The sequence below is a fragment of the Panthera uncia genome (genome assembly GCF_023721935.1).
Source record: "Panthera uncia isolate 11264 chromosome A1 unlocalized genomic scaffold, Puncia_PCG_1.0 HiC_scaffold_17, whole genome shotgun sequence".
In the NCBI taxonomy this organism is placed as follows: domain Eukaryota; kingdom Metazoa; phylum Chordata; class Mammalia; order Carnivora; family Felidae; genus Panthera; species Panthera uncia.
The window spans coordinates 84484598-84511492 of NW_026057577.1; the positions used below are offsets into that span (position 1 = coordinate 84484598).

The following is a 26895-nucleotide window of genomic DNA, read 5'->3' on the forward strand; positions in this document are numbered from 1 at the left end:
AGTGTTTCTCTTCAGATTGTATTCAACTGCAGATAACAAAAACCTTACTACATTGGCTTCACAAGAAAGCAGTTTATTTTTTTTATTTTTTTTTTTTATTTTTTTATTTTTTTTTTAATTTTTTTTTTTCAACATTTTTTTATTTATTTTTGGGACAGAGAGAGACAGAGCATGAACGGGGGAGGGGCAGAGAGAGAGGGAGACACAGAATCGGAAACAGGCTCCAGGCTCCGAGCCATCAGCCCAGAGCCTGACGCGGGGCTCGAACTCACGGACCGCGAGATCGTGACCTGGCTGAAGTCGGACGCTTAACCGACTGCGCCACCCAGGCGCCCCCAGTTTATTTTTTTTAGGTATGAGTTTCAAAGTAGGTAGTTCAGGACTTGTGATGTGTTCCCTGAGGCCATTAAAGGACTGGGCCCCTTTTACCTTTCAGCCCTGCCTCAGCCTGTGGCAGTTGTTCTCATGGTCTCAAGGTTGTGCCTGCTTCTCCAGACGTTGCATTGTGTTCCAGCTAGGAGCAGGGAGGAGGAGCAGAGGATGAAACTTATGCCACTTGAGTCTGCTGACTTTTATTAAATTGAAGATACAATAATTTTCGGGGAAGCTCCACTTTGTGAATTCTAGTTGCATTTCATTGGCCAGAACTGTGTTATGTGGCCACCTCAAGTATGGGGAATCAAGGGCTTTTTTTTTTTTTTTTTTGTAAGTTAAAGTTATTGTCATCCTCAGTAAAAGAAAATATGAAAACAGCTTGTGGGCAGGCAGCTAGCATGATCTACTCATTAGGTTCGTTTTCTAGACCCCAGGCTAGCTACTGTGTTTTCTGATCATTGACTACTCTTCCCTGTCCTCATCAACTCAGACTAGAGTTGTGTTGTGTACACTATAGAAACAGATCTGCACTGAATAAATCAGTCCTGGGTGCTAGAAGCTTCTTAAAAACTTGTTCTCAAGACTCTTCTACCAGTTAGGTAGAAAAATCATATCCCACACAATTATTAAGAAACAGGTTTTCCATTTATTCCAAAACCAAAACTTAATTAGATACTGCAAAATAAAGAATTGGAAGAGAGAGAAAGTAAGAGCACATATGTTCTATTGGGATTAGGGGTGTTCACGTATGAAGAAAACACAGTATTCTTAAATGTTCACTGTTTCTTAGTGATCTATTTAGGACCATGTTAAAATATACTTATTCCCTAGTTCAGATAGTCATTCGATGACAGATTTATTTTGTGTTCTTGCCTTGTATAACACTGTACTGAGATGTGTTCATGTTTTCCTTCTTTCATTTCCTGTTGGTTTTTGTTTGGTTTTGGTTTTGGGTGGGTTTTTTTGTTTTGTTTTCTTTTGGCTCAGTACCTACACAGATAGGATGTCTGCTGTAAGTAGTCTATGACTTGGACTGCTGCATAGCCTACCTCTAAATAAAATCCTCAGTCCTTTACCTGAAATCTTTGTAAATTCAGAATTTTTAAAATTTTAGGAACTTAATATGAATATATGGCATATTGCATAAATAATATTTTGGTCTGGGACAGGGCTTATCAAATAACTTAAAATTTCCGAATATTAAGATCAAGTAGAATAAATAATTATATGTGGCTTCATGTCAGTTCAGGTTTTGCCACCAAATGAATTTTGAAAAACTTGATTTTCAGAGTTTTTTAGATTTTGAAGATAGAGATTATAGATTTACACAGCAATGGTTTGGAAGAATTATGAAGTAATTAGTTAAATAGCAAATTGCCTAATAAAGACACAGTACAGCAGAAAGTACCAGAACTCTCTGACTGACATCAGATTGTTATTAGCATCGTGCTTGAGTGCCTCAACTTTTCTTCTTTGTTCTGCTTCCCATCCCTTCCAAAAATTGAAAAATGTCTGTTTCTTAAGAAATTTTTTCAAGTCAAGTAGTGCTGACTCTTCGCCCATGGTATCACATTCTGTAAGCACAGAGGTATGTAAGTGTTGACTTTTCTTCTTTGTAAGAGTCCTTGCCTTGACTCTATTTGTCTGCTAGTGCTCTAGCTTCTTGACTATGCTTTAGGCTTCCTCATTATCAGAATTAAAAAAGAAATTCTTAATGCTTTCTTGCACCTCCTGAAATAATACCTTTTACACATCTTGCATTAGGCAGTTTAAAGTTTGTAATAGGCAACTTTAAATACTGTAACTGTCAATTAATTATATACATTTTTGTTGCCATTTAGAAGTTTGAAGAAAATGTTTATCAGTAGCCTGCTATCATTCTCACATAGTGATTTCTAAATGATTTACAATGTGGATGGAATTTGTCTTCTTACTGCTTTCAGGGCATGGTATCTTAAATCATTCTTTTCATCAATTTTATGTGAACTTGAAAAGAATCTTCCTTCCCGGGCTGTTATAATTAGTCTACTGTGATTTTATTCCTAGGTACAAAATTATTTTAGATTTTATTAGCTTTAGATTTTATCTGTGGAAGTGGTTGAACAGACTGCATTTGAAATGATAGTTTTAAGTTTTATTTCTTGAAAAGCAATGGCAAAGTAGTTATGTGTTGAGTGAACACCTGCTAAATTGCCTGGTTAGTCTGTGTTTTAATTGCCTTTTTATTGTTTATTCTTTAAATCAAACTTTCTTAACTAGCTGTGTGGTTCTAGTTTATTGTCAGATTATTATACAGTGAATTAAGTTTATACAAGGTGTTTTAGTTGCATGGTTTGTCTAATGAAATTAAAGCGATTTTGTTTGTTGCTTCCAACATCTTGCAGTTACCCCATCAGAGATCATAATCAGGAAAGCGCAGACGATGGAGAGGAAAAATATGTGTTCTATACATGTTGGATTATGGTGAGATTTGCCTTACAGTGTAAAGGCAGAGTTACCCTGGGGATTACCACCTACAATCTAGGAAGGATTATAAAAATTTCCAGTTAAGGTATTTGGAAATACATTACTTTGTGGAACCGAAGAAAAATTTTGGAAAGGAGATGAGACAGTGCCAAAGAAGAGCTGGCATTAGTTTTGGTGTATCTGCTGGATAATGCAAATCTTGAGGGATTCTGTTCTGTTGTAGTGCCAAAGTTTTTCCCCCTGTTGGAGTTATAGAATGCACTATGGAAGTGATAAAGTAAATTAAATATCTGGAATGTGAGTGATTTTTAAAAGTGATGTGTATTCGGGTGGGGGGAGGTGATAATTCTACTAGAGAGAGTCCGTAGTTTGTTTTTCTGATTTCTTGCACATTTAGTCTTCTGTTCTCTCTCTTCTTTTCTCTCCATGTCCATCCTGTCTCCTGAAATTACTAAGATACAGCTAATTAACTCAAAGCAGTTCACAGGAAAGACTGAAGTAATATGGCATATTTCAAAGTCTTCTGTTCTTCTGAACAAGATTTTTTTTCCTTCTAAATGCAGATTAATAAAGCGTGCACTACAAGAGGAACAAGGAAAAGGATTTTAGTGAAAGTATCCTGATCCTGAAAAAGTCAGGAAGGGCTTCAAGCCCATCTTGGACTTCAGAACACTTCACAACTTTGTGGTAAAAGAAAAATTTTAAATAGAGCCTTTGGACTTATTTATTTCATCCTTATTTGGAGAGCAGCATTATTTTATTTTAGGCAAGAAAATTGTATGTGTAATTAGGCTACCTTTCAAAGTAAAACATACCTGGGTTTTAGGGTTTTTTGTAGGTGCTTAATATATACTCAAAGTATCATAGGTAGTTGGATGGCTTGTGTGTTTTTCTTCATGTGTTCTTTATCCCTTGTGACATTGTGTTTGCCTTCACTGTGAGTGATGTTTTTTCCAGTGTTTGTGTATCTTCAATTGGTTCATTGGATTGTAGAGTAGAATGTCTTTCCCAGGACCAATATTGTGTCTAAAAGTGTTTTGAAAGTAAAAGTGGCTTGTGTTTTGTTCTTTTCATATTTTTACCTCTTATATGGTGGCTCACTAGCACAAATAATAAGTTGTTGTTGTTGTTTTCTTTTCACCTACAAACCTCACACAAGATAGATTTCAGTTGTCGACAAAGACATGCGCAGTGAATATAAACGTATTTGCCTTGTCTGTCTTTAGTAACAAAACAACTTTATTTTACTGCATTAACTTTTAAGGTCTTTTTATTTGTGAAAATCAGCCTGTTTATATACTATGTGTTCCTCCAAAGTTACAGCGTTACAGTTAGTGGAGAAATGAAATTTTCTCTCAGTAGATGAAAATTACATTTTGATTGAACATCATTCCTTATGCAGTCACCCATAAATATAATGTCTTATGCTGTCTTTTCAGAAAATGGCTACACATGTGATTTCTGAAATGACAAGAAAATAGAACATCTTAATGTTTTAGGTAAAACAGATGGTATTTTTGTTTTAGGCGAAACTCCTCTCAGAGTGAAAGCAACTTAATTGGTGACAAGACTCTTAGGGTCAGCCAAATTATGTACAGTTTTTGTATCTGTTTCTTATTATTGCTTTAGTATCAAAGGTTTTAGAACAGTTGGAAAGGAGTACTTATCCTTCTTATTGCTATTTTCCGTTATGCACTGGAAATAGTTGTAAGATTTTTCAGGACTATTTAAAAGTTACAAAATTGCATGTTGATTCTACTTTGGTTATATTTTGGCTTTGAGAAGTGCTTTTCCCGTTCCTGAAATAAGCAGTTGTACTTTTGAAAGTTAACACTTCAATTTATAATGTTGAATTGCAACTGTAAGTAGTATCTGCAGGGATAATATCTGATAACATTTATGGTACTCTTTTGTTTCCATACCACTGAGCTTTGAGCAGATTTCATGGTCAGGTGCCTAGCACACACAGTATTATGAATGGTCTGGACCAAGAGTCAAGGGCTTATTCTAGTCCCACCGCTGTCACTAACTAGCATCTTTTTCTTTGAAAATTTAATTCCAGTCTCTACATGTGTTGGGAGAGAGGGGGGCTCAAGTAGGTGATTCCTAGGGTCACATCCAGCTAACATTGACTTTCTTGTCTGGTGTTTTTTTTTTTTTTTAGTGTTTTTTTAATGTTTATTTATTTTTGAGAGAGAGACAGAGCATGAGAGGCAGAGGGGCAGAGAGAGAAGGAGTCACAGAATCCGAAGCAGGCTCCAGGCTCTGAGCTGGAAGCACAGAGCCCAACACGGGGCTTGAACTCACTGACTGTGAGATAATGACCTAAGCTGAAGTTGGACGCTTAACCAGCTGAGCCACCCAGGCACCCCTCTTGTCTGTTTTTTTAAAAACATAAATCGTATATGAAGCATTCATTTGGGCAAAGGAAGTTTTTGGGTAGAAAACTCAATTCTGGAAATTAAGCACGTTTGTCCAATTAACAGGGACATAGGAAACTATTTTCCAGAATATCTCCACTATTGCAAGTTGGTGACTTATTATGGCAGTTCCCTTCCTACCACCTCTTAGAAAAATTAAGTACGGACTGAGGGAACAGCACGTGTTGGCCCTGTAGCAGCTCAGGAAGATTAGCCTCATTTTCACCTCAAAGAAACCCCTTTGAACCACAGTCCTGCCTTTGGAGGTGGTTAGAGGGTTCTTAGGTGTAGGCTTTTCACTGGGATGGATACAGAGCTCTGATGAAGCAGCATTCCGAGAGTTTTGGGGACATGGGGACTCTGATAGGACTCCGAGTGCTACAGATGACGCAGCTGTATTTCTAGCATGTACACTTTGAGCGTCTTTCCCCCCCTGGAGAGAAACAGGACTGCCTTCTGCAGTCAGCGGGAGTTGGATTGCTTGAGTTTCAATCCTGGCTCTGTCACTTAAATGGCTATGTGCCCACGAGCAGGAGGATACCAAACCACTCCTACACATCTGTAAAATAGTCCTGATTCTAGGACTTCATAAGTTAGTTGTGAAACTGAAAGGAGTTAATTCAAGTAAAGTACATACTGAGTGTGAGGCAGTGTTCTAAACGCAAATTAAGTGCAGCTGTTGGTGTTATCACTATTATTGTTATCGTTACCATTATATCTGAGAAACCCTCCACCACCTGCCAAGTCAAATTGACTTTGGGTTAAAAATAGCAAAAATATTTCTTTAAGGTACAGTGCTGTTTCTGATTTACTGCTTTGTCGATTAGTATTACAAACAAGCATAATTCTCAAAGTAATTATTTCCTACAGTATAGCTTTCTAGAATATTTGCTTAACAATATCACAGACTTTTCATTGAAACTAAGAACTTTTATTGGTAATATTTTGTGGAATTCTTGGATTTGAGATAGAAGGGTTTCTCAGAAATTAAATACTTAGTAGACAATAGCAATTTTAGGTACTGCTGTCGTCATATTGTTTCTTGAAAGACTGCTTTACATTTGGATTCACTCACATATTCAGTGCACTTGTAGACTTTCCTTTTGAATCCTGTCCTTGGGCAGATGACTGTTTATAGGATGATAGATTCAGAATATTTTTTGTCCATAAATTTTAAGAAAGTTATTTCTCCTAAATATAGGAAAAAATGGTGAAATAATCATGGGTTAGGAAGATCAGGTAACATTTATACACTATTATATTCAAGTATAATCCTTATTACTGAGAAAAAGAGTGTTCTGTTCCTTAGTGTTCAATTTTTTTGCCTCTTAGATGAGACTATGTTTGTTACTTAATCACCTGGAAGCTTTCAGAAAACATCAATTTTTTTAATTTTTCTTCTTACAAATATAAATTCCATTATCTGGTAATTGAAGAGAAGAAAGACATATAGTTTCTAGAGAAATTTTTATGGGGAAAACAGTTAAGTATTTGCCTGAGAAGGCCTCATTTATAAGATTAGAAAGATGTTTAAACTGGGAGGCCTTGGAACTTACATGAAAAATCTTGTGCATGTGTGCATTTCTCCAGTGAGTGGGGTCTGTTTAAGGTTTTCAAAGATTAGAAAATAAATATAATTTTTAAAAAGCTGGAAATAACCACCTTAGTCTCTGCAAGGGACTGTGAGTCATTTGCTTCTCACAAAAGTACAGGTTTGGGGTTTTCCTTATTTGCTTTCTCAGTAGTGTTTGCTGTGGCCACCTGTGCTAGGACGGTGGGATTGGGCCACATCAGGCCTGGTGGTCAGTGGATGAGGATGTGGGAGGACATCTTCCATGGGAGAGAGGGTCAGACCGCTGGATATACTTCATTGCAGTCTTTTCCTTGGGCCCAGTTCCAAAGACCCCAAGTTCTTCTCATTGCTCTTTGCCCACCCCCACCCTGCCCTACTTTCCAGACCTCAAGATTTTCTTTAATTGGCTTGGTGGTACAAAGTCTCATTCTTTGTGAAACCAGAGTTTAGCCTTCATTTTCAAGAGGAATAGTGTAACCTGGTGTTAGTTTCCTATTGTGCTGTAACAAATTACCACAAACTCAGTCTCTTAAAAAAGCACTCATTTACTGTCTTACACACAGTGCTGGAGATCCGAAGTCCAGAGTCCGTTTCATGGGCCTCACGAAGTGTTGGCAGGGCTGGTTCCTGCCACAGGCTCCAAGGGGAGGATCTCTTTCTTTGCCTTGTTCATCTTCTGCAGGCCGCCTGCATTCCTTGGCTGGTGACCCCTTTCACACATATTCCAGCCTCTTCCCGCTTCTGTTGTCATGTGGCCTTCTTCTCAGTTGGACCTTCCTCTGTCTCTCTAATAAGGACCCTTGTGATTATATTGGGCTCAGTTGGATAATTCAGGAAATCTCACCATCCCAAGGTGTTTAATTGAATTGCACCTGCAAAGTGTCTTTTGCCATATACGTTATTCATAGGTTCTGGGGATTCAGATGTGGACATCTTGGGGGAGGGGAGTATAAGTGTTCTGCCTGTCATACTTTTGAAACCTAAATTTTGTATTTCCAGGGAATAAGTGGATTCTGAGTTTGGGATAATTAATTTCAGAGCATCAAAATAAATCTATGTAGATGTATCTCAGGCACCTCAAATTCAAGAAGTCTGAACCTGGATTTACCACCTTCACCTTGAAAGCTCCTCCCACTACCCAGGTGGTAGTTCAGTTCTTCATTAATGGCACCACCATATCTATCCCACCCTAACTGAAAACCAGGAATTATGGTAGATGGTTTTTCTGGTTTTACTCAGCCTTCTGCAAGGAATCCAAAGAATTTTACTGACACATTATCCTGCCTGCTTCTCAGATTTGTTCTTTTTGCATTTCTACTACTTTTGTAACTTAGGTCTTCACCTTTCCTACCTGGGCTGTTATGGCCACTTGCTTGGTCTTCCTGCTTTTAATCTTGACTCCTTAAATTATTCCTCTACCTAGCAACTAGAAATATCTACTCAAAATGAATCTGACCATGTTAAACCTTTTAGTCACTCCCTATAACTAATTGGGTCTGTGCACCTTATAATGATTTAAATATACCCACTCCTCACTGTGACTTAGTGGTTTAGTTCCCCTTCTAGCTCATATATTGATATTTTAGAAGTTCACCTTACTGTGTAGATTTTAGTGGTGTTGGATGGCTTGTATGTCCTGAAAATAACATCCTTTTTCTTGTATCTGTGCTTTTATTCTTAGAATTTTTCTACCTAGATTGTATTTCCCTACTTTTCCTTTACCTGGCTATCCCTCCCCTGCCCCACGTTTAAAAAGGTTCTTGTTTATGTTGTTGTTGTATTTTTCTAATTGCTTTAAAAATACATACTTGATGTAGAAAATGGTTTTACGTCCAAAGTATTAAGAAGTAGTTGCAGAATATTCACTAATAATACCAGAATCTAGAGGAAGTACCTTGTTAATAATGTAAGTTTTCTTTTGTTGAATATACTCTGTTGTTAAATATATCTGTGGAATTTGTAATTTCAAATACTTCTCCTTTCAGAATTTCATTCAGTTTAGTCTTGATGTATTCAGTTTCTGTGGTGAAATTGTTTATCTTTTCGTCTCTTTATTCATATTTTCATCTTTACTTGGACATATTAATAATTATTTTAGAGTTTTTTCAGTTAACTCCCTTATCTGGATCATGTGTGGTTCTAATTCTTTTGTCTTTTTCTCCTTGGTGTTTAATCATGTGGCTCTGTCTTTTGGGTGTCTTGAAATTTTATATCAAGTAGTAGACACTTACATAGGCTCCAGAAAATATCTTCTTCTAGGAAGCATTCAGTCGACCTCCAATCCAGCACTATGCTAAACTGAGGCTAATTTGTATCTCGTTTGTCTAGCTCTCCAAGTTTTCAACTGATAGTCTAGTATATTCTATAGGCACTACTCCCTGGTGGGTTCTAAAATGTCATGAGATGTCTCTGCTCTACTTTTCATAAGTTTTTGTTTAGGCTGTAAGCCTCCCTTTCTGTGCAGCACCCCAGCATTTGGCACATGAACCGATGAGAAAGCCAAATGTACACTTGAAGCCTTCTAAGCTCCAGCTAAGTGCTTTTTGGCCTCTCTGTTCCCACCGTGATCCTCCTCTAGGCTTTTCATGGAACTCAGCCTTTCCCAGTGCTGAGAATTGGCATGTCCCAGGGTAAAAATGGCTAGAGAAGGAAGCTCACTTCTCTGAAGTTCTTTTCTCTCCTCAGCAGTTCCTGTTGCTTTCAGGCAGATGATTACCATATTTATCTGGGTTTTCTAGTTGGCCATAGAATTGAGAGCTCTTGTCTGTCAGCTACTCCATCTCTCCTAGAAGCTGAAGCAACATTTATATTCCAACTTAAATTTGATAGTTGGGAAATGTTCACTTTTTCTACTTGGCTGTTTATGTTGCTATTGATTTTGTAAGAGCACTTTACAAATTTCCCAAATTTGATTTTCTGTTTTTTATTATTCTTTAATCTTATTTTTAAGATAAAAAATGCTTAAGCTTTTGTTATCAACTCTGCTAGCCTTTCACTTAGCTATTTTTTTTTTTTTTTTACTGTTATGGTTACAGAGACCTCTATGCCACAAATGATACATTTGTTTTTTTTTTTCTACTAATCTTGTCATTGTTTACATTTCTCAATTTTTTAAATCTAGAATCAGTCCTGGCATATTGCTTTAGTGTGTCTGTTTAACCATTTTGTCTTGCCTGTCTATTATTATAGGTAAATTACAGAATTTTCTTGCCCTCTTTTTCCCAACAGGAGGATTTCAGTGGGATTTTGGTTAGCAACATGTAAGATTCATGAATTAATTTTGGGGAAGTTGGTTGGTTTTTGTTTTTTGTGTTTTGTTTTGTTTTTTTAATTTTTCCCTCCTAAAATAAATGTCTCTCCATGTATTCATTTTTATGTCTCAGTAAAGTTTTATAATTTTCTGTATATGCGGTCATTTTGTATAAAGCTAATTTCCTATTTTGTATATTCTCCCGATTAATTCTTAATCATCCTGCCACCTTTTTGTGTGTGTCACAGTGCATACTTTTGTCTTATTACTTACCCTATTATATTGAACTTAACAGCTTCTTTTCCTTTTTTTTTTTAATATAATTTTTTGTCAAATAGGCTAACATACGGTGTGTAAAGTGTGCTCTTGGATTTGGGGGTAGATTCCCATGGTTCATTGCCTGCACACAACACCCAGTGCTCATCCCAGCAAGTGCCATCCTCAATGCCCATCACCCATTTTCTCTCTCTTCTCTTAGATTATAGATCCTTCCAGGACAGGGGCTATGTATTCACATTCTTAAGTTTATAACTACACATACCAAGAGATATCCTTCTGTCCTTTTTTTCTTGCTTTTTAATTTATCCATATTCCATGTGGTTAACCCCTTGGTACATGGATGTATTGTATGCACCTGTGCATTTATTTCTATCCCCCGCCCCCCGACCCTGGTCGTCTGAACTCTTGTTTCAAGGTAGATCTGTGTTATCACATATGTGGTCTTGTTAATTTCTGTCATTTAGATTTTTATATGCCTTACACAGAAAAGCATTTAAGGCAGCTCAGTGACCTGGGTTAATTAAAACATTCACTCCACCATCCAGTGTGATTCATGTACCAGAGTCCTTGGTCAGGACGCCAGGAGGATTTTGTAAGGAAAACGAGAGATTTAATCGCTATTGAGATTCCACTTTGTGCCAGGTCTGAGCTATGTGATTTTCCAAACATTTTATCTTTTAACCCTAATAAGAGTCTTGTCTACTGATTTTATAGATGAGGATATTAAGGCTTGGAGAAATGAAATAACTTGCTCAGGCCTCTCAAATTCTAAGTGCCATGGTGGGGTTTTCAGCTTGAATATGTTTCATTCCAGAACCCAGGAATCATAGAACTGTGTGATTTTTGAAGAACTGACATGTATCAAAAAGGGTCCTTTTGTTTTTAATATCTTGATTCCCCCCCCCCCCTCGCCCCGGTGGCTAATATGGTAAGCATTGTGTTTTAAACCCAGAAAACTAGGGGGACTGTATCAAAAAGACTTCAAGTGTAGAAATTAAAATTTCTATAAACCTATAAATCTATATATTTCCACATTCAGAAAATTATGTAAGTTTACTACTTTTCTTTAGATTACACTCCACTAATGAGGCTACTTAGAGAAGATGTATATATTCTTATTTGAAATGAATTTTTTACTCTGCTGTCATTGATTAAGAATCAGACTGAACTTTAGTCTGCTTTATTCTTAACTTTCTCTGTAATCTTGGATCTGTCATTTCCCGTCTTTGCAAAGAGGTTAATTATATAGCTTGTTGACTTTAAAATCATTTTTTTATGGAATTGAAGTAATAGAAGTGAAAATGATCTGATAAACCTCTAAAGCCCCACACTGGTAGGAATCATTTATAAATGATATCTTCTCCTAGTGGGATTTCTGTGCATTACTCATTTATCAACTATTTATTGAATGTTATTCTGTGTCAGGTACTACACTAGACACATGAAGCTACAATGATTGTTCATATAACCTAGTGTTTGCTTAATTGGTTTTAAACTGTATTTAAAGGAGACTTGCAAATACTTCCCATTTGTGTCTCCCTTACACAGTCATAAATACACATAATGCTTTTTAAATGTTTTCCTTGAATATTGTTTTGGTTACCTCACATAGTGAAGTTATAAGATGAGCTCCTTAGTGTATAGTGCAAGATTTTTTTCTGTTCCAATGTTCCAGTTTATAAATTTTCTTTCACAAATATACTGAAATATAAATAGCTTTTTGTTCATCCTGAGCTTTCTGAAGAGAGAGGCTCCATGGGGATCTTGGGCATCGGTGAGGAGAGAAAGTTCTTCACATATGAATTTGGAACTAAGGGAATCTCCACATGAAACCTCAGTTGTCAATAAGGTGCTTTTAAGCTTGTCCTGTGAGTAAAATGGTTAAGAAGATGGCTAGGGAGGTAAGGCCAGGTTTTGAGCCTTGTTTTGGCACTTTTCACTGGGTCAGTGTTGGCAAAATACCTAGCCTCGATGACCCTCAGTTTCCTACCTGCCCAGTGGGAAGGATGAAAGGCTGTGTCTTATAGGTTGCCCGTACAGTCCTGACGACTGGGCCCCGCATACAAGAAGCAATCTAAGAGATAGCTCCAAGGTCACTCTGACTAAGGACATGCTCCTTCCACTCTACCCTTCATCCAATCCTAGAAGGAAGCCCAATGGTCCTAATCTATTGTTCATGTGGGCACTGATTAGATTTGCCTTAAAGAGAGGACTTGGATTGCCCCAGGTGTCTTTCTTATCATGACATGAATCATTTCTACAAAAGGGGTGAAAGAATTCTAAATATACTCCTCCTCGATAGAGTCTTCAAGGACAGAACCATGTGTACAGTGGAATTCTAGTTTTCCCATAAAATGATTCCCAGTTTGACATGAGCATGCAGATGTCTTCATTTTTCTCCATTCCTTTTTCTCTCAAAGTAGATCATAATCTGTCATCTAATTGGGTTGGCAGGTACCATATGAATGCTTTGTTATCATGAGGTGAGGATTGTTCCTTTTGTATGGAGAATTGGGATACTTGCTGTAACCCCAAGTAAGTTAAGGGGGCTTAGTATCCTAGTGAGAACTAGGAGTCTGGATGGGACTTGGTGATAGGTGATGGGAAGCGAATGTAAACGTGGGGACAAGTGTGGGGGAAGATGTTCTGAGCTTCCTGTACAGTTACTTCCAAGATGAAATAGAAATTAACTATTCTAATTTTTAGGATATAAATATTACTGTTTTCTTTTGTTAGCGTGGATCAAGTATTACTAATTTTTAATAACCGAGTTTGACATTTAGGATATTGAAACCTGTTGGTTTTATTCACAACTGATGGGTTTAAATGAACTCATATTTAGGGATGTTGGCAGTATAACAAATGTTTGACCCACCAAATATGATAATGAAAATTAACATTTAGGAGTGCCTGGGTGACTCAGTCGGCTAAGAGTCCAAGTCTTGATTACGGCTCAGGTCATGATCTTATGGTTCTGTGAGTTCGAGCCCCGTTGTCGGGCTCTGTGCAGACAGCCTGCTTGGGATTCTATCTCCCCCTCTCTTTGCCCCTCCCCAAAGCATGCTCACACTCTCTTTCTCAAAATAAATAAACTTTTTTTAAAAAGTTAAAAAAAAAGAAAATGAATATTTAGTTAATTTTTGATTGTGTACTTATTTCCAAAGGAAATATAATTCATTTATGATTATACTTTCTCTGTACTCTACTTAAAATGTATGTAGATAGGAGTTTGTGTGTGTATATTAGGTAAATTTGTGCTGTGATATACTTGAAAAACATGGTGTGGATTTCTAATTATGTTAAAAAATTATTTTCTTTGTTCAGCATTATACTCATAATACTCTACACATGTAGTTTTTGAATAGATTCCTGGCATGATAATCATATAATCATTCAGTACAGTAGAAACATCATTATGGTCAAATACTAATTAGCTACTAAAACAAAACAAAACAGAACTTAGTTCCCAGCTTATTGTAAAAAGCAGTTTAATAGTGTACAAAACCACGTGTATGGTTAAAACTATTATTTGCTTTAAATGTGAATCATTTTCCCCTCTATGGGCAATGGGAAGGAATGAGTGTTGTGAATGCTTATTACCTAATTTATTGCTTGGGCACATGTTACAATTTATTATTCAAAGCCTTTATGACCAGCTCTATGTAATGGAGCATCCAAAGGACTTGCCAGTAGGAATTCCAGGTTCAGTACCTGGATGTGCTTCAGGGCTTCTACAAAATTAGGAAGCTGGCCTGAGTCTTTAGACCGTGTCTTAGAGTTCTTCACATACTACCTCTAAGCCTCTGGTAACATGGTGTTCAGCAGTAAATCACTCATTTCCAGGATGATGGTTTGAACATCTTTGGTGCTGAGGTTGGGTGATCCTCAACTGTTTTACTTCCCCAGTGCACCTTAGGAATATGGTATTGTCTTTCTGTAACAATGAATCCTGGCAGCTGTGATTCTCCAGATGGGTTTGTGATGGAACAAGTCAGGTGACATGTAAGCAGCAGCTAGTAGAGGGCAGTGGGAGGGTACAAATAGGTTGACAGATCACTCAGGTAAGTCTGTTTAGCATACCTCTCAAAGGGGCGTTACCCTTGCTATTCTTTAGAGTTGCTTCTGTGGATAAAGTAGGGTTCTACCTAGTACCTCTAAGCTTCAGTGTCCTTTGTAAATATGTTTTTGACACATGGCTTTAGTCTGTCTTCTCTCATATACGTATGGTATCACTGAACATAAGTGATGTAAGTTAGCTTGTGTGATCCTGATACATACTATAAGCGCCATTCTTATTGCTGTTATTGTCACTTTGGGCATCTCAGAATATTATTTCTATCATAAGTGCTTCCCCTGATAAACCATTTATGAGTCAAACATATTATAGATTTTATGCTACATCCTCTTTCTTTTTTTGTGTGTTTTCCTGTTGTCCTTCACTTTAGTTTTGACCGCTGTGGGCATTAATTTTGTTTCTCAAGTGATTGGCAATGCAGTTGAAATACACAGGGCACATGTAGGATAAAATAGCACTACAAGGCTTTCTGATGCACTAGGTACAAAAAACTAGTTTGTTTCTACCATCTCTGATGTAGCTACTATGAGTCAGTGGGTGTGGGATTGCTATCTGACTATTCAGTTCTGTGTTCCTGCATTTACAGAATTGCATAGGAAACCAAAATATTTCAGATCATGAAAATATTCACTAATAAATCAGAGAGTTACATTATTCAAGCATCCTCTCTTGAAATACCTTTTGATTTATTTGAATCTAATATGATTCAAATTGATTATAAAGTAAAATCATAAATCTTTCAAAGGCTGTGTATTTCATGTCTGTGATATGATGGTATAGAATGTTTCTGCTCACAGGCAAAGCCATGAAACAGTGGGGATCTGCCAGAGTTACACAGCTGAGAAAATCAAGGATGCTAGATACTCCAACGAAGAATTCTTTCAATATCAAAGAAATGAGAGAGGACTTTAGGAAAAATGATGAAGTCCTTGAATATTTTTTACAAATGTAGTTTTGTTTAAAACCACCCTATAAAAATTAAATGTAACATGAAGGATGTCATAATGTGCTAATATAAAATATTGTTGGAAGAAGTCTGCCAGAAACTCCAGTTCATTCATTATTTGTGTTCCTTCTAAGAAATGCATATAGTTGCAAATATTACCTAACCTTACCTTAATAGTTTATATTGTCCTTTTTCTAGCTAGTCGCAATCAAACCTTTTTCTAGCACTGTTTATTATAAAATTTTAGCCCCTATTTTAAGTGGACTCACTTCAGATTATCTTTTTACCAGAACTAACGTCTTGGATAATAAGGGTCCCCAATATATACAATATATGTGTGAATTAATGTGATTTTGCATGGATAGCCATAAATTTTTGCTGTGTTGTAGTGGTCTAATAGGAATGTCAGAATTTTAATTTAAATTAATGGTGACTAAAATACCAATAGGCAATGTATGGGGTTTTTTACTCAGTGAGATTAGGCAGGGATCAGGATATTAGTTGTATCAAGCTGATTATTTTAGAAAGACTAATAAAGCCATGTTGTATATAGGTCATTTTCTGGGCCATGGAAATAACTTTGTTATAGTTGTTTTAATGTCTTCCATTTGTATAGCATTTTATTCTTAGAAAGTGAATCATTATTTCGTTACCCTTTGTACTGTGTTTTTTGTGATGAAACTGCATGTCCTCCAGAAATTTTACCAGAATGTTCCTTATAAGTCTTCTCTGTGTGTTTGACTCTATGACTGTCTATGAGCTGAGTCCTTACACATAGTGTGAAAGAAGTAAAAATATTTTTAAGACCTAAGAAGTGAAACGGCTGTTTTTGCAGGTATCTTGTCATCTGTAATCCTTCAGAACAAGACCGAAACTCGGTGGTCTCCGTCTATGTGAGTTCCCCCACAGCACAAGTGTCTTCTGCTTCGGGAAAGCCAGTGGAAATTCAAATGAGCGCAGTTTGGGATACAGCAAGTATTATTTCACAGACAGCCTATGAGGTACGTTTTGCCGTGGAGCTTGTATACGTGTCCCCTTGAGCTGTCAAACTGATGTGTGTGAAGTGGTTAAAGTTGTAAATACCGGAGGATTTAACTGGCCAGTTAAGTGACACTAAAGGAAAATAGATCCTGGAGCACCTGGGTGGCTCAGTCAGTTAAGCATCTGACTCTTGATGTTGGCTCAGGTGATGATCTCACAGTTAACGAGATCAAGCTCATGTTGGCTCTGTGCTGACAGTGTGGAGCCAGCTCGGGATTCTCTCTCTCTCTCTCTCTCTCTCTCTCTCTCTCTCTCTCTCTCTCTCCCCCCCCCCTCCTCTTTCACTCTATCCCCTTCCCTGCTCATGCTCTCCCTCTCAAAATAAATAAACTTTAAAAATAAATGAATAAAGGAAAATAGATCCTGTGTTTCCTGAAATACTGATACCTTTGTTACTGTATATACTGTATGTTATTATTAGTATATGTTATTAGCATGTATTGCATATCTCTATAAATATCATAATGTTCTCCTGAAGTAATGAAGTAATCATTACTCATAAAATTGTGAATTTTTTCATTTAACTCAATTTTTTTCTTACATTTATTTATTTTTGAGAGACAGAGACAGAGCACAAGTGGGGAAGGGGCAGAGAGAGAATGAGACACAGAATCTGAAGCAGGCTCCAGGCTCTGAGTTTTCAGCACAGAGCCTGATGTGGGGCTCGAACTCATGAACCATGAGATCATGACCTAAGCCAAAGTTGGACGCTTAACTGACAGAGCCACCCAGGCGCCCCTGTTTAGCTCAATTTAATAATAGTTATGCATATGGAAATTGAGATAAATAGCCATTTATCTCAGAAAAGCATACTACCAGCTTTTCATTGCAAAGATGACACAACACACCATGGAAGAGAAAGACTTCCTAAAATAGAAGAAGGTGCTTTTTTTCTGAAATATAACAATGGAAAATTGGGGCTCAAGTAACAGATGTTTTTGGTAAAAAATTTTTAAAGTAATATTAACCTGAACTTTTCACTAGAAAGTATCAATATTTGGTGTCTGGAGTGTAGTTTAAACCGTGTACTTCTGAAGACACAACCATAAGCTAGGAACTCTAAATGAGAATTACTTCGCTTGTTAAGAGCCATTGCTGGCTGCTTTTCATAAATTCATAATCCTTAAGGTAAAAAGGAAAAGTATAAAAGAAGCTTTGGTCAGATGTTACAGGAAGCACCCTATCTAGAAAACGAAACAGGAGCTCCTGGAAGGCAGGGGTCATGTCATGTAGTGTGCACATCCTTTATGCTTGTGCATTGTCTGCTAGACCCCAGGCATTCGATGACTGCTGTTAACATGCTTAATATTTATAGTATTGTGTTTACCGTGTTTATTTTTAATGTACTTGAATATCATAGTATTATAAAAAGATTCCTGATAATTAGGAAAAATCATTGTTCACAGTAAGCCCTTACCTTCATGGAGAATTTTGTCTTCTGGCATCTATTAAGAGCACTGTAGGACAATTGAGGATGCTCATATAATTTCATATATTGAATGAAAGCATAATGCCCTTGATAGTTCTACCACTGTGAAGTTTGTAGAATAGTGTTAGATGAGTTTTAAAATATTGTGGTTTTTTGTTTTTATTAGACCTATAAATGCTTTTCTTTCAGTAGATTACATTTCTTAAAAAAATCTCTCATCTGCCTTTTAAAGATCTCTTTTCTAGTACAGATACCACCATTGGGAATGAAAGTGTATACAGTTGTGGAATCAGCAAATTCAGATCCACATTTAGCTGAGTATGTCCTGTATAATGGTAACATCAAAGATAAAGGAATTTTCAACATGAAGAATGTAAAAAGTGCTGAGGAAGCTATAACTCTAGAGAACTCCTTTCTTAAACTTCAGTTTGGTCCATCTGGGCTTATGGAGGTATGTTCTGAATAGTTTTCAAATTCATGGAAGGCTTATCAGTTTTATTATAATATGTGCAGACTGGGTATGCAAAGGGAGAAAAGTTGACCCAAACACTCTTGGGGAAAAGGATGCATGAGCAATATATATCTTATTTTTGTGTTCCACTGTGGCCACTAGTTCCTAAAGGGTGTGGTCTGTGGGTGGTGCTGATTTGTGAATTGTTTGTTACTGGTCCACAAGATAAGTATAGAGGCTGTAACTGTTTAGAAATGTTTGTGGAAACTTCGAAAGCACTGTGGCACAGTAAATTTATGCCTGTTGAATGTAATAATAAAAAAATGCAAGTGTATGTTTGGTATGTCACTTTAAATGCAATTTTTGTAGTAATTCACTTTTATCGTACCCCACAAAAATATTGGTCCATGCATATTGGAGATAAAAAATAAGCCTGTTCCTTTGTGCAGAAAGTTTGAGAAACACTGGTCCAGATCTCTTTGTGTATCTCTTTCTTCCTTGAGGAAGGGAGTTCTGACTTTTTGTTTCTATTGTGAAAGTTTTAAATTCTAAGTATAAAATATAAAAGTATACTTTTAAGTATAAAATTTTGGTTGTTCCTCCAAGAATTATAACATTAGAGTCTATTAGCATTTTTCAGTCTATCCTGAGGTTTTTTTGTTTTGTTTTTAATCAACCTACACATGGAACCAAATACAACATCATTAATATCTTCATAGTGAGTTGCCTTTAAACATTTTTTTTATCCTTAGGAAATGATAAATAAAGAAGATGGTAAGCGTCATGAAGTAAAAGTACAATTTTCATGGTATGGAACGACGAGTAAAAAGGATAAAAGTGGTGCCTACCTCTTCTTACCTGATGGGGAAGCCAAGGTAAGTGCCAATGAGCTGAGCAGTGAACAAGCACTGATTGAAAGAATAATGAAGAAAAAAATAAGTGCATCTCATTATCTTGTCATCTATTAGGCATAGATGAGTTGGTTCCACTATGATATTTTGTTACTGACATTTGGTAATTTGTAGTCGAATGTTAGGCAAACAAATAATTTTTGCAGGGTTGGAATCCATGAAGATGCTACAATGAACAGTTGTTCTGCATGCATAGAAGTTACATTTGATTTAGGGTTCAAGTGCTCTTATACTGGTATATACATAAGTGGAATGGTATATATCCAGAGACCAATTATCTAGCCATACAGGAAAAGTAAATTGCCCCCTGGCCATTTATATCCGTAACTGTTAGCACTTTAAAAAACAAAAACAAAAAAATTCCCCTATCCTTGACTGTAAAGGTAATATATGCAAATTTTGACACATTTTTGAAAACACAGAGAACTGAAGAGAACAGTAAAATTTACCAACTATTCCCAAGGCCGTGCAAACCAGGGCCAACATTTTGATGTGTTTTTTATTGTCTTATGCACATCCCTTTCTCCCCCATTTTCAAGTGTGGTCTTACTACATGTACATATTTTATTTTTCATTGTCATAGTGCTCACAATCTGACGGTATGTTCTTTGAAAACAATTTTAATATGTACTGTTGTGATTAAAAACTTAGAGATATAAGATGATTAAAGTCTGAGGGTATAATGTCTAACATGGTCAGTATAGTACATAATACTGTATTGTGTAATATGCTGAGAGTAGAACTTAAATGTTCTTACACACACACACACACACACACACACACACACACACGTGTGTGTGTGTGTGTGTGTGTATACATATATGACAAAAAGGAATTTCCTGCTGTTGCATATGCAGATTTTCTCTCAGTACTTCACTACTGTGGCATTGTGATAAGCCTTCTTTGTAACATTCTTTTTATGCAGTGTTGATTATTTCCTGAGAATAACTTTCTGGAAGAGTCATTTTGTGTCAGTGGATGAGGCCTTTAAGACTTGATATGTACCACTTCTCTGTCCCCTACAAAGACTGCGTAAATATTCACTCCCACCAGCGTTTTTGAGAGTAACTCTAATATACCATGCCAAGCACTGAGAATCAGCCATTTAAAAGCTTTATGTACAGTAATAGGTAAAAAATATTTCACTGATGAGATTTTATGGTTATTAGGAAGGCTAAACGTTATATATTTGTCTCTCATATCTCTTTTGTGACTCCCTATGTAAGTTTTGGACCATTGTTCTACTGGTATGACTTAAGGATCTGTAAGCATTCTTTTTTTATTTTTAAGTTTATTTATTTATTTTGAGAGAGAGTGGGAGAGGGACAGAGAGAGAGGGAGAGAGAGAGAATCCCAAACAGGCTCCATGCCGTCAGTGCAGAGCCTGATGTGGGGCTCGAGCTCACGAACCGTGAGATCATGACCTGAGCCGAGACCAAGAGTCAGCTGCTTAACCAACTGAGCCACTCAGGCGCCTACGTAAGCACCTTTATATATGGTAAAAGTTAATCCTTCTTCCTATTTATTGCAAAATTTTTCATCAGTGTGTCATTGAACTTAATTATTTTGTGTTGTTATAGTTTTTTTAATTTTGGGGTAGTCCTGTATTTTTTTTCTTTACAGCATCTTTTTTTGTTTGTTTTTTGCTTTTCTACTTCTACAGGTTTTCTCCACTTCATGATAAGTTAAAGATTCTCCATATTTTGTTGTGTAGAGACCTATCTCCTGCAAAAATTGTTGCACAATTTATTTATTTTAATTTGTTTTTGTTTGTTTTTGTACAGTTTAGAAGAGCCTGCTAACCAACATCAAATAATAGATTTTATAGGGTAGCGCTGGCAACCTGAAGGATTCTAGTTGTTTGTTGTTTGTTTTGATTTTTTTTAAATCAGTGAGGAATTAAAGGTAAACCATAGCTCATAGTAGCTGTTCCAGGATGGGCAGTGGAGCCTAAGTAGGAGCTGTGTCAGTGTGTTTTCTCTTGATCGCTTTTGTCATTGGACAGGAATTTTGTTTTTATTGACTGTTCTTATGCTTAAAAAAGGAAAGTAGCTGTACTTACAGAATATTATATATGGCCAATAGGGACTAATTTATTTAACATTATTCTCTCTTTAAATAGCTCTAATATTAAATAAAAAGACCAAGGGAATTATTGTATGTTTACAAAGAGAAAATAAAAGAACACCAGCAAGGAGGCAGCAGGGTGCATCAGAAAAAGGCAGGAGCCCAGAAATCCCCGTGCCAGGTTTCCTCTGCTTCCATTACTTTCTAGGTATATGGGAAAATTAGGTCCAAGAACTTTGTGAATGCTAAAGCATTGTATTAATTTCAAAATATTTTTCTGTAGCCAGAGAGGTACATTTGGAAGAAAATTGCACTGTCCTGAAAATCTGATGCTGCTTAGGTAGCTCATATTGTAAGCCTCACTCTTCATGACCTTGTTGAGCTTGTATAGCCTGTAGTGCTCCAGAAATTAGAATTCTTTATAAATGCTTTCCATTTGTTCCTATGTCACCGAAGTTACTTGTTTATTCCCAGTTTTTTCTTGACACTAGATTCTAAATAATGAAAACTAAACCAGTAGTTGCCATAGTTTTTTCAAGTTTGTAAATTTGCGTTATATTCTGCTAGCTTTTCCTAGTGAAAGGGCAGTATGTTTTATAGAGTAGTAAACCTAACTGTGATTACATGGTGTTTGTGAATCCTGCTTTCTGTTTGCTTAGATGACTCCCTGTGGCCATCCTTACCACCTGTCCTGACCCCTGAACATTAGGGGCCATGGTTCTAATAAATGTTTGCCTGGGAAAATGTCAGTGCTGTAGAATGAGTGGTATTTCTAATAAATCACCAATGGACAATATAGAAGGATTTTAATTAGAAATTTTTATAGCTGGGAGGGAATGTTTGTAGATCATCTAGGCCAATCAGGTTGTAAACATTTTTATTATTTTCTGTTTTTAGTACTTTTTATGTAAGGAAAAACCTTATCGTAAATTTTTATAGTATGTGCATATTCTGATACCTTGTAAGGTTTGGTTTTCACTTGAAATTGCAGATTATCAGGGGTTAAGTATTTGCCATTTTGGAAATTATAATAAACATTTCTTCGAAAAGTTAAAAGCCAAAATTTTTTCTTAAAAATGTCATTTCCTCCTCAGCCTTATGTTTACACAACACTACCCTTTGTCAGAGTGCAACATGGAAGGTTTTATTCGGACGTGACTTGCTTTTTTGAACGTGTTACCCATAGAGTCCGACTATACAACATACAGGGTAAGAAAACAGAGAAGCACAATTGTGAAACATGTATACTGGTTCTTGAGTTTTGTTTGTCATTTTTAATCAATTAGCAAGTGGTTTCTGAAGATATGATAATCTTTCTAAATTTGCCATCATTCTTATTGTGTGTTTTAAAAATATAATACTTCCCTTTGATAATCAAAAATGGTAAATCTTTTAACTCTCTGCATCTACATATTCTTTTTTCCTGTGTATCTTTTCTATCATAATATGTGTCCCAGTCATGAGTTCATTAATTGGAAACTTTATTTCTAAGATCTAAAAAATGTTATTTTTATTTTATTTTACAAAATGGAAATTATATCAAATATGGCTTTCAGTTAGTGGATCACTGACTGCCTCTGACATACACACACACCCCACATATGGCCTGCCTTAAATATGGAAGGTATCGCAATACCAAGTATTACTGGAATTTAACTTTCTTTTAAGAAAAATGTTCATTACTAGTTCTTTTTATTCACAACTCTTTAGCTGGTAGAGTATAAAATCAGGCAATTGTTTATTGCTTTTAGGACAGTACTGAATAGCATCTTTATCAACCAAGCAATAGTAAGTGGACTTCTAATCCTTTTAGGGACTTAAACACGGGCGTTGGCACTGGTCCTTCCCTAGGATTTGGGTGTAGCTATGATTCCCAGATAATCTCAGTAAGAGTTGCACATTTATGTTGGTTGATGTTGAATTCACCAGTTTTAGAATGGAGTACTTTTCTAACCACAAATGTAATCCTAATAACCAGACCACTAACCATGGTATCAACTGTCTTAGAAAAGGACCTCATAAAAATGCCACTTTAGGTGTTTCTTTGCTATTAGCTATGCTGAAAAAGTTAGGAAAGGAAAAATTGTTTCCCTGAATCTTTTTTTTTTTAATGTTTATTTATATTTTTTGAGAAAGAGAGTATGAGCGGAGGACAGGCAGAGAGAGAGGAGACACAGAATCTGAAGCAGGCTCCAGGCTCTGAGCTGTCAGCCCAGAGCCTGATGTGGGGCTCGAACTCAGGAACAGTGAGATCATGACCTGAGCAGAAGAAGTCAGATGCTTAACCAACTGAGCTGCCCAGGCACCCCTCCCTGAGTCTTTATACCAGTAAATAATAAAGCATTTTAAAGCTAATGATAAAATATATGGACAGGCACTGTTTACTTTTTAGATAGTGTGGGGAAGCAAAGGGTACTTTGTTCAGGGAATGTTTACTTTGCTACCTGTAAGAAAGTTCATAGTTCTGAAGTAATCTTTTATTGAGTTTTCTCAGCTCTCTAGTAAGTCACAGTCTTTTTGCCCCATCCCTTTCTACTCTTAAAAACAATTTTTTTTAGTGCTTATTTATTTTTGAGAGAGAGAGAGAGAGAGAGAATGAGCATGAGCAGGGGAGAGGTGGAGAGGGAGACACAGAATCTGAAGCAGGCTTCAGGCTCCAACTGTCAGCACAGAGCCTGACACAGGGCTTGAACCCACAAACCATGAGATCATGACCCGAGCTGAAGTCAGAGGCTTAACCGACTGAGCCACCAGGTGCCCCAAAGGCAACTGTACTCTTGCATAAGCTATTGTTCAACATCTCTGAGAGCTCTAAAATTACACTTTCAGCTATGACCAAAGGTGTCATTGTATGGGTAGAAAATGGCATCATCACACAGAAGATCCGCTTATCTGCTTTTAGATTTGCTTACAACTGTTGCTTTTAATGGAAAATGTCTTCCTTGAGTACAACATGGCACCCACTGTGGCACAGACCTGTTTATCAAGTGTGGTTCAGCACTGGTTTTCATCAGTTAATACTTAGGGATAGCTGTGTCTCAGAGTTAATGCTGAAGCAGCTCACCAGAGAATTCCAACTTCTCAATCAAGTATATTTGCCTAATTGCTTTTGCTTTTCTTTAATTGAGTCAGTCACCATCACTGCAGCTTCACAGTTTTTGCAGGTTGTCCAGGGGATCTAGATTTCATCACAGAGGATGGTTTCTGTAAATTAAAGGGCCCTCTTTGGCGACTGAGACCATAAGCTTAGTTTGCCATCATATCCCAGTGGTTGATTTGGAAATTAATAGGCTCTGACTTTTCTGTTTACTCATTCCAACAAACATGTATTTATCAGACCCTAAATCCCCTTCTTTTCTCCTCTTCCTTTCTCCCCTCCTGAGTAGTCCAAAATGCCCAGTGGCGGCTGATTCATAGCCCCTTAGCAGAACCAGGAACCACCAAGATTTAGCTGATTCCCAGCCCTCCAAGGTGACAGTGCCGGCTCTCTGATTAGTCAGTTAAGAAACAGAAGTTTTTCTCAACTGGGCACTTGGAATATTAACATAACAAAAAATAAAAAAAAAATAAGAACACAGACCTCAGATTGCCTCTGGATGTGACAGTGGGTGGAATAAACAGGCTGAAGCATTTGTATTAGATTTTTGTAGCTTGAGAGCAGAAAGCTTCAGAAGTTTGTGGGAAATGACAGATAAATACGTTAGGTATAATGTGAAGTTAACTTAGAGTGCTTTTCCAGATGAGTTTTACTGTTCTTGCCTGGATTGAACCTGAAACCAGCGTATGTAACTATTCGAAGTGACATAGCAATCTTTCTTTTTGCTCTCTCAAGCCCAGAGCATTTATTTTTTTTTTCCCAACATGAAAGTACTTGGTGGGAGATGAAGATACCAGCTCACCTGAAAGGCTTTCATCCAAAATATACATCCTTCTAATGTCCGTATCTCAGCCTCTCTCAACAAATCTCCTTCTTGGAAAAAAAAATAAGCCTAGGTGTGGAGAGAGCCTTTTTTCAGTGGCCTTCTTGACCCACGTCGTCTGTCCTTTGTGTGAAGGGTCGGGTTGTTGGCATCCTGGCTCATTGGGTTTTAATTAAATCACTAATCGAAACCTAAGGAAGAGATGTGAAGTCTTCAGGGTGTTTGGATCTTAGGGAGTTCAAAGTGCCTGAAAGGGGTCTGGTAATGCCACACCAAAGCAGCAATACTAAGAAATACTTGAAAGTTCTTTGGTGTTTTGAACTTTGGCCTCACAGCGCCTGGGTGATTGATCAAAATACGTGCAAAGAAAACGTCAGCCAATTTCCATACTTTTGTAGGTCAGCTTTTGTTTAATATTTCTTAAAATAACAAAAATACCTACTTTCAAGTTTAACTCATTAATCTATCTTTGGATATATGCTAATTTTGCCCCCATTAAACTGACCAGATGTAGTTTATTTGGATGAGTATTAATGAATAGAGCCTGTTTGTTGTTAGTACCAAATTTATGAGCCAGAAAAAAAAAATGGGGTTTGGGGGAGAGAAACTATTAATATTTTATGATTAGATACTATAATTGTGTTAGGTTACTAAACCATTAATTATGCAGAAGATTTTATTCTCAGCAATAAGTGTAAAGAAACAAAGAGTTGATATTATGAATTATCTATCTTTATTGAATGTCTATTTGTATTAAATCCTTCAAATTTGGTTTATTTGAAATATTCTTTTAAAAAACTAAAGTAATGCAATCCTGATAAAATATCCTTAAATTCCTCAATCTCTGTTTTAGTTGCTCTTTGACCCTTTTCTCCTCAAAGGAACTTTTGGCCCAAATTAAGCTTTAAGAGAAAATAAAATGAGGAATAAATCAAACAGCACTTTTCCAAATTGTAAAAACCATGTGGTCATTACTGATTTTACAACAAACTGAGTTGGGAGGCATGGGTTCAACCCACTTTGTTTCTTTTCTTGGTTTTATATTTAAGTTTTAGTTTCTCTATTTGCGTTCTCTCCAGGTTCTGAAAATGGTAGGAGGTACCGTGCAGCTTAAAGTTCTCTCTTAACATCATTTAAACTGTTGAAAAACACGGTGTGTTTCTTTTCATTATTGTTCAGACATTACATTCAAAAAGGTTCAAGAAATAATAAATTAGAGGAAATCTTGTGCTCACTAGCGTTAAAAGCTCTACAAGATCAGAGAGATTTGAGAGATTGCTGATGAAACATAATGCTTTGCCTTTTATCAGGTTAAGTAAGAAATCCATTTGGTAGCACCCATAATTTAATGAAATGCCCTTTTGGAGCCTTTCCCCCCCCCCCCCAAAGATTATTTAGTTGGTAGAAAATAACATTTTTCTGGAGGAAAATATGGGAGAAGTGAGGATTAATTTTTCTTGTACTATAATCATCTTCCATTCAATTGAAACTTTAAGTGTTACTAAATAGACTACTTTAGCTTTTTTTGTTTATCTTGAAATGGAAGATAGAATGTGATACAAGCAGAAGTCCCTGTATCCCCTCATGTTATATTTGATATTGTGCCATCACAATAAGCACATACCTTGCAGTGGCATAATGATCAATAAGTGACATTTGCTAGCTGTGGCTTCATTTGTCTTCAGAGCTGTA

The 26895-nt window shown here is 36.6% G+C and overlaps 1 protein-coding gene across 4 annotated transcripts in view; it reads left to right on the forward strand.

The window, feature by feature from the left end:
* MAN2A1 (mannosidase alpha class 2A member 1) overlaps window positions 1-26895 on the forward strand; it is a 166564-nt gene that overhangs the window by 99062 nt on the left and 40607 nt on the right. For all 4 annotated transcript variants that reach the window (XM_049647694.1, XM_049647695.1, XM_049647696.1 and 1 more), the window contains 4 exons: window positions 16220-16385; window positions 18087-18305; window positions 19058-19180; window positions 22378-22492. In XM_049647694.1, coding sequence (XP_049503651.1) covers window positions 16220-16385; window positions 18087-18305; window positions 19058-19180; window positions 22378-22492 — 623 coding nt within the window. The remainder of the gene's footprint in view (window positions 1-16219; window positions 16386-18086; window positions 18306-19057; window positions 19181-22377; window positions 22493-26895) is intronic.